General features: G+C 32.6%; 1 protein-coding gene across 1 annotated transcript; it reads left to right on the top strand.

The window, feature by feature from the left end:
• Positions 1 to 1,429: 1,429 nt before the first annotated feature.
• Positions 1,430 to 7,620, top strand: LOC138331561 (synaptosomal-associated protein 29-like). Its single transcript, XM_069279262.1, has 3 exons — positions 1,430 to 1,670; positions 3,195 to 3,612; positions 4,652 to 7,620. The coding sequence occupies exons 1-3, from the start codon at positions 1,473 to 1,475 to the stop codon at positions 4,816 to 4,818; spliced, it is 783 nt and encodes a 260-aa protein (XP_069135363.1). The 5' UTR covers positions 1,430 to 1,472; the 3' UTR covers positions 4,819 to 7,620.
• Positions 7,621 to 9,034: the final 1,414 nt, after the last annotated feature.

The raw sequence follows: 9,034 nt of genomic DNA, 5'->3' as shown, positions 1-9,034 counted from the left end.
AAAACATTTCATAAAAGTAATACTACATCAAATGTAAGACATGTCCAGCCAATGCTGGCTTACTTAGACACTATATATATACATGTAAGTACATAAAACGGAATAGTCTAAAATGTTACATACTTAAAGATAACAAGGTAATGGTTAGTATATAGCCACGTTATGTTATAGGATTTAAAATTTTATAAGTTACGTATACTTCTCCTCCTCCACATTGCATAACGTTGATTTGATGATAGCGATGAGCATCTAATTTACCCTTGTGCGTCTGTATCGATTGGTGTGAACATATTTAATATCGTTGTCGCCCGGGAATCACGTGATCAAAAAAGTGGGCTTTCCATGAATCAAATCATTGAAAAAACTAGATTTACGCAACTTTCCACTTTTTGATTATATGTTTCTCTATGCTGAACACATCCTGTGGGTTAAATGATATCATATGTAAGTTCCTTTGCTTGAAAATTGCTGGAATTAGAAATATTAGCGATTTGTAAATGAGAGTTTTTCGCGAGTGACTATACAGTAATTTTTTGAATTAAAACAAGCGACTATATGTAGTAAAGTAACAAGCGACTATACAAAACTATTTCGTGTATGCATGTTAGCCGCTTTCTAATTACGAATGATGTAGAATAAAGAAACTGTAAATAAATAAATAATCAAATGACTCAAATAAGTTACAATTATAGCATACATTTCAGGAAAAACGGGGGGAAACGCAATTTCCTTCGAAAACACATCGCAGTTTTGATAGAAATTCAGTGATTATACACTTCGATTCTTATAGTATTGCTTCCATTATTTTCAAAATCATGTTTCATGAATTATGAGGACGTCTATAATGTTAAACATATTTGTAGTTACGAATAATACAGATATTTGGTGTTTTACTGACCCTTATACCATGCCTGTTTTGATTTATCCCGCTTCGATACTCACAAGTGACGATACAAAAAGCAACTAATGATTATACTATACACTCCCGTTCATACACTGTGATCTTGAAGGGGGGGGGGGGGGTGTAAAATAAAGTACATTATTTTATTGTGAATATGGAAGATACATGTACATTTACTCATTGCGAAAAGAGATAAATTACATATTTGAATGATTAATTAACTAAAATCGAATGATGGAAAGTCGTCATGACACACATGTACAAAATGGTTATCTTTAGATTTTGCAGAGATTTTTTCAGTAGTAAAATATATGTTGTAGATTCTATCTGTTGATATTTGTTTCTGGAATAAAGTTATAAAATAAGAAAACAAATAATGATTAATTGCTAAAAAAAACTTTGAGCTTCCTATAGGCCCAATGTGTCATTTCTGAATAATTACTATTTAAAGCTACAGGTGTCAGATTGACACACTCTCCCACTTATATAAATTATATAGTAGAACTCTCATGTAAAAGGAGGTACAAAACTAGAGTCGATCACATGACGAAAACATCGAAACAGGAACAAAATGGCTAACCCGTTTCTTGAAGAGGACGAAATGAGTGGCCCTAGAGGGCCTTCAAATCGCGGATTCGGAGAAATAGAAGATGGAAGAAGAAATATTCTGGAACAGATTAATGCCTCAGAAGATCGCCAACTTGAAAGCACAAGAAGAGCTCTCAGTAGTATATACGATTCCGAGAGGATGGGAGTAGCTACAGCAGAGGTTTGTCGTTAGCTGTTTTTTTCTTTACTCTTCATTTCTTCACTCACAGTTTCATTGATTCGAGTCCGTTTAGAAAGGTAAAGTAGATAGTTAAATGGAGATATACGGACAGATTTAGCCAATTCATATCAAATTAAAGGGAAAAAATTCATGACCCTATTATTTTAATTTCCACCTGTCGAAATGACACATAATGTCTTAAATGAGTCATTTGCCGTGTCAGGAATGTATTGTTATTATTATGATCAGATGATATATTGTGTTCATAGACTAGAAAAATGACCAAACGCTTCTCTTTTAGGTACAAGACAATATCTAGATGTTTAAATTATATATATACATGTAGATATAATTTGATAATTAATAAAACTTATAATTTATTGGATTTGGTGACTCTGCATATACTGTATATGAATATCACACTGAGGCACTGATACAGGTTTGAAAGCTGACTTATATACACTTGCAAAACAAAATCCATGTGTATTGATCATATTATTGTACAATCACAGGCCTGCAGAGACTTCTTTCGAAGATTGCAGAGAGAGCGATTACAAACGTCAAAGCAACATTTAAGCAATAAACTGTTACCAGATTGGACATACAGTTGATATGAAGCCCATCCGGAAGGAAGATAAATAGAATGGCGCCATGAATATTTATCTTTCGGACGGATGGGCTTCATATCAACTGTATGTCCAATCTGGTAAACAGTTTATTACTTATATTTCCATTACGATCATTCAAATTCAAAACTATACATGTATATCTTTTGAATTTCCTGCTTGCGCTAGTGTTGACGTCATCAAGTTCAATAAACGGAACAGCCATAGCATCAGCTTCTGAATATAGTTCAACTCAAAACGGTTTGAAACAAGCGAACAAATGAAATTTAAGCGATAGTATTCTTTAATACATGCTATTTTGTCAACACGATAATACCGTTAGATTTCATAGACCGCACAACTGTAAAACCACTTTTAAAAATATTTGACCGTTATGTATAGGCGTAGTATACTGTATATGAATATCACACTGAGTCACTGATACAGGTTTGAAAGCTGACTTATATACACTTGCCAAACAAAATTCATGTGTATTGATCATATTATTGTACAATCACAGGCCTGCAGACTTCTTTCGAAGATTGCAGAGAGAGCGATTAACAAACGTCAAAGCAACATTAACATGTACACACAACCAAAGTGTACCTTTACACAATTCCTTTGATGTACATTAAAGGATCAAATTACATATAAGCTTATATGTTGACTCTGTTTCCTCCAGTTTTACTATGAGATAGTCTAGATCTAGGGGTGGATGTTACATCAGTGATAGTAACCTCTGGAGTATTGGGGATGTTCCTATAATAGCAGTAAGTTGGCAAACTATGGGGATCAAGTATATTATAGACAGCCTGAATGGTAAACTATTGATTACAAGCTTAGTTATAAGGTTGCCTTAATACTGGCTTCTTTATCTGCGTTTCCAGATTTTAATAATAATTCTTTGATGTATTTCCAGGAACTGACGCGTCAGGGGGAACAACTCAATAATATAGAAGGCAAAGTGACAGATATTGATAAAAATATGACAACCACACAGAAACATTTAAATTCCATCAAAAGTGTTTTTGGAGGAATAAAAAATTGGTGGTCATCTAAAAAAGACGATTCCAATCCTCAACCCAAAGAAGTAGAAACAGCAAGTCGACTAAAGGACGCCATTGCTAATCAAGGTGTTTCTGAGGGCGCTGGAGCTGCGCGAAGGAAAACAGACACTTCCGGGTTCGGTGACGATGACGATGATCTGGACAGTAGGTTTATGGCAGGTTCTAGGAAACCAGCTTCAAGTGCAGGTTACAGACAAGCTTCAGGACAGCAGCAGATTCTTCAGCCGGTTACAGGCAGTAGTCGAGAGGATGAAACTAACGATAATTTAGGTAAAAATAATAAATTGTTATTGTTGTTATGTATTTACAGTAAAATTTAATGGGTTTATTTGTGTTATGTCTGTTTCCTTTTAACAACTAGGGCCATTTACAGATGGGCCAGCTAGCTATAGGTTAAGGAGGTAAAAGAAATTAAAGTCAGAGTACCCTGAAAACAAACACCGACCTATGGTCAGTAGCTAGTAATTAGAGCCTCTGGTGGGTTGTGAACTCACAATCGAGAGGTGGCTGTAGCTAGGACTGGTAGTAATTTTGTGCGTTGTGTGTAGCACCACTTTAACCACTTGTGCTCATGAAGCCACCTGACTCTTCAGTTAATAGTTGCACAGTTTGAATATATACTATAGTGTGACAAATTAGAGCTTAAAATAACATATTGTTTGTTTCCCCTTTCCGACCTACTCACTAAAACACCCCCTACTCAAAATATCTTACTGGCATTTTCCATACCAAAAATATTTTATCATTTCCAATTTTAAAATTTTTTCTTTTCTTTCAAAACACTTTGAATTGTCTATCATTTTATATTTATAGTAGCAATCTCTGTTTTATTTCTGTTTTTATAATACATTTTTATACTTTTATAACTTCAGTTTTGAAAAGAAACTAATAATTTTGGATATTTGTTGTCTAACAAAACAAAACAAAATTTTTACCTACCTATCTACACAGCATTGCCTGGTATGGATCGGTAAAAGGGAAACAAACAATTTATGAGGCCTGGCCTAGATGATAAAATTTCCAAATTCACATTCAAATTCATCAGATACCAAAAATAAGGCTCCAAGATTTGCTTGGACAATAAAAGGTATTGATATCGAGGTAAACAATGGAATAATTTGCATGCAAATCTTTCATCTATCGAAAACAAAAAAGTAAATAAAAAGTTATCAAGGTTAGTGTTAAAAAAAGGTTTGGAAAGTTTTTGGGAAATAAATTAAGATATGACTTGTATGACTAAATATCCCTGCCTTGATATCAGTCTTCTTAAAAATTTTACCTATATAAATAATTTTCTTTTCAATTCCAGCCATGATGTCGGATGGAATGAGTCGATTACGAGATCTTGCTTTAGGACTTGGAGATGAGATCTCTCGTCAGAACGATCAGATTGATCGCATCGCGCCTAAAGTGGACAATGTGAACGTGAAAATAGATGATCAGAATCGACAGATGAGGAGGATTCTACACAAATGAGGAGTGTTTAGTTGGTCTCTGTGAGATAGTTTTACAGGTGTTCTGTAGTGGCTAATAGAATACAAGGATATACAGTCAAACCTGTCTATAAAAACCACCATAAGGACAAAGAAAATGGTCATTATAGCCAAGTGGTCATTATACACAGGTCAAATTGAACTTGACAATTTGGGATTCTGAGAAAGTGGTCTTATTAAAGGCCTTTCCAAAAGTGGTCTTATTAAAGACCTTTCCGAAACGGCTTTTATTTTTTTAAATGGGAATGTAAAACAAGATCGATAATTTTGTACAGTTGCGAAAGTTATTAACTTACCTTTAATACTACATGTATCATCACCTTCTGAAAATTTTAATCAAAATAAATAAAATGTTAATTTTCATAACACGGGTCGTCTTATGCACTGTCATACTAAATATCGCGCGATCGTTAAATTTTACTGCGCCAGTCAGCAAAACAGTGAAATGAATCTCCACAGTTATAATATGTTACGCAGGAAATTTCGCCAATGTTTGGTGTTGTTACCTCATTTTGGCCTTCGATATGTACTTTCTTATGTTATTAATGCTTTTAAGAAACCTTTAAATTTTGCTCCGGAAAGGTAGTGGGCCTTTAAACAGGTGGTTGTTATACAGAGGTGGTGTCGTATGACAGGTTTGACTGTAGTTGTTTGTTCTTCTTTTATAAATGTGTTGTTTGTGTCCAATCATTAGCTTAAGTAAGTACAGGGTTTCTCAATCGTTTAAAATAAAATATATCAATACATTAAAGTTTTAACTTAAAGATGCTCCACCGCTGACAAACAGTATTTTTTCTCTATCAAATACAGGAGCAGGCTATTTAGTATTTGTCTTTGGTTACAAAAGTTACTTAATTTACACCATTACCACCATTGAAAAATTTCAGCTTTTCATTTCACTTCAAGATGAAAATACCAAAACTAATTTTTTGCATCCCGAAAAAATTCAGTGGCACTATATCCTATATTGAATGAAGTACTGATTGCTCATGCACCAAAAGCAAAATAGATTATTTCTTATTATTTTTTGTGTTAATTAGACATACATATACACGATTAAACACCATTTATAGTCAAATGATGAGTATTGTTTATGGTCCGTCGGCGGTGTAGCATCTTCAATGGATTGATCCATTTTTATGAGTGGCCATATCTATATAAGGTATATGATTACTGGTAGTCCATTGGAAGACAAAACAAAATCGAATGTTTATAGGTATAAAAATATGATGTCCCAATATATCATTTAAACAATGAAGAGAAAATTATGTATTTCATCCTCAATTCTCCAGGGGTTACTATCACTTTTATCTTATCCATCCCTAGACTATAATATAGTGAAACAGAAGACAAAACCTGACCAATCACAGGCCTGTATAGACTTCTTTTGACGATTACAGTGACGTGAACCCCTAGAGTATCGAGGATAGCTATACATGTATTTTATAAAAGGAGAATCATAGATTTTATAATGCTCCTTTATCATTTATGATTGACAGAGACTCTTTTGTTGATATCCATGACACATTACAGAAATAAACTGAAAATATATTATTTTATATTACGTATAAGGCCACCCATCCATAGACCATAAGAGCCTAGCTATAAGAGTGTGTTTCTGACTGAAAATTATTTGGTACATGTATATGTTTGGCTAAGCTTTGAGTTATCTAACGGTAAATAATAATTCAAATTTTGAACAGTCTGTGAGATTTATTTTTTTCGCTGCTAGTCATAAGGACTAGTAAACCGCAAAATTTTACTAGTCTGACTTTATTGAATATTAACATTGAAAACAGATCATAAACATTTTGACTTCTGAAGAATTTACTTATAGGTTAAATATCAAATTTCAATTTATGAATAAAGATAAAAGTATGTCTGTAATTGATTGTGGAGTCACACATTGTCATGTGTACATTCTGATTTTGAGCTTTGCGAATGTCTCCTTTAAACATATATATGTAATATATACTGACATGCTCAAATTAAGATTTTAACTCGTTGAGAATTTCACTATATACATATGTATCAGAAATATGATGAATGAAGCGTTATAATGATACTATATTGAAAGCAATCAATGACCTTTAAGTAGCACAAAAATGCTTTATCAAAATGTTATCACTGAACAATGTTCAACAGATATGTTTTGCGATATTATTTTTATTGTTATGTATGTACATGCACATGTAATTAATTCAGTCATGCATTCTTTAAAGAGAACTTCTTTATAAAGGACACCTGTCTATAAAGGACACTTTTTCTGCATGTAAACAGTCCAATTTGACTGTAACTATGTGTTATCCATGCTGATTTTTCTTCTGGTTACTATCTAATTTTTCTCCACAATTTTACTCGAGAGTTTTCATGAATATATTCTGACAGTTCAGTCAGTCTAGTATTGTATATCACAACAAATTGTATTGTAAGAGATATATTGTGACATAAATGTAAACTAACCTATTTTCATGTGCCATGAAATTTTGCATACCATATTCGACCCAATAAGCGCCCTTGTCCCTATAAGAGCCCCTCCCCATTTTGAGGCCTCAATTTCAATTGCCCAGGCATAAATAAAGACCAAAACTATCAAAACTGAAAAGATTTGCAATAATTTTGTCTTATTAGCACCTTTTTATTTTTTCAATTTTTAAATGCCCTGGGTGCTTATTGGGTTGAATATGGTATATCTAAATTTCTGACGTAAATCACCAAAAATTTGTGTTAAGGAATGAAAACACAAAATTATATGCAGCCAAGAAAATATGTTGATTATATAGAGGCCTAGATATTATTTCTTGATTTAATGCTTGGAAATGTAAAACATACATGTATTTTGATATAAATCGTATCAAAGCAAAAGAGGCCTAGCCAGCTGCCCGATGCACATATTATTTCTTGATTTAATGCTTGGAAATGTAAAACATACATGTATTTTGATATAAATCGTATCAAAGCAAAATGTATCATTACACCCATAGTACTCTTTGATAGGTATACATACATGTCCATTGTCGAAAGTAATGCAGTATAAGTACATCACCCAGGGCTTAATTATTTATATATATATATGATACTGTTTTATGTATATTTTGGGTTTTTATATATATCCATATTTTCATGCATTACATATTGAAAATGTCATTTTGTATGTGAACATTCTCACATCTTACCAGAAACATATTATTATATATATATGATTCTGATCTTACATATATCCTAAACATCAATCGGTCAAAATGCCATTTTCTGGAAACAGGGTCAGAAGAAAATCAGATCATTTGTACCAATATTGAACGTTTTGTATGAAAGTTTATATATGAAATAATACATTAGCTATTAGATGATTAAATTTTGAATTATGCAAAGATCTGAATTTTGTGTATGTGACAGGAATGGATAGAGGGGAGATAACTCTCATTTTGTATAAATACCGGTACACTGACTTGAAATATACTCATCTGACCACCACTATGTTTTTGTAAGTACATTTATACTGTAAAACTTTGCTTTAAATACTTTCCAACATTCCCCGAAAAAAAAAATCATACTGTGTACATACATTTTTTAACAGTACAATTAAGAATAGATGAAACATACAGAACATTTTTTTAGTCTTTTAAATTTGGTGATGCCATTGAAACTTCATAATATTATGGAGACCTGTAAAGCCTTAGCATTTATTTTGCTTAGCCTAAAAAAACCTTCCCTTTTATCAAAAGCTACGCCATATTACAAAATACGAAAAATCATTGCTAGATTTAGCCATATTTAAGTGCTAGATTTAATTCCCTTGGGTATATCCCAAAGAAATGCAAGATGTATTCTATTCTCTCTTAATGTTGTATTGTATGTACACATTGTTTGTTTCATTTAGGATTTATTTTTGTTTGTGCAATCAAATTTGTTTATCTCATGTATGTATAATGTGTGTATTGTTTTCCTTCTGAAGTTTGAGAGCGATTGATATTGTTTATTTATACGGTGATGTGCTAGGAATTCAATTTGTAATAAATACAAACTGATTCACCAGAAAAACTTATTTGTTATTTCTAGCACTTAAACTTAATGTTAGCTCAACATGATAGAAGTTATGCCTTGGACCAAATTTTAAGCTCACCACGTGAGATTTTGGCGCATTATTCAGATCAACTTTTCTCTTTTAAAATACTTTGTCAAAGTGCCTGGTAGATTCG

This window comes from Argopecten irradians, chromosome 9 (genome assembly GCF_041381155.1).
Source record: "Argopecten irradians isolate NY chromosome 9, Ai_NY, whole genome shotgun sequence".
NCBI lineage: Eukaryota > Metazoa > Mollusca > Bivalvia > Pectinida > Pectinidae > Argopecten > Argopecten irradians.
This window is presented reverse-complemented; position numbering and strand designations above follow the sequence as displayed.

Coding starts and splice junctions, on each gene's coding strand:
- LOC138331561 (XM_069279262.1), top strand. CDS start 1,473: ATGGCTAACCCGTTTCTTGAAGAGGACGAAATGAGTGGCCCTAGAGGG. Junction 1,671..3,194: donor TGGGAGTAGCTACAGCAGAG/GTTTGTCGTTAG, acceptor ATGTATTTCCAG/GAACTGACGCGTCAGGGGGA. Junction 3,613..4,651: donor TGAAACTAACGATAATTTAG/GTAAAAATAATA, acceptor TTTCAATTCCAG/CCATGATGTCGGATGGAATG.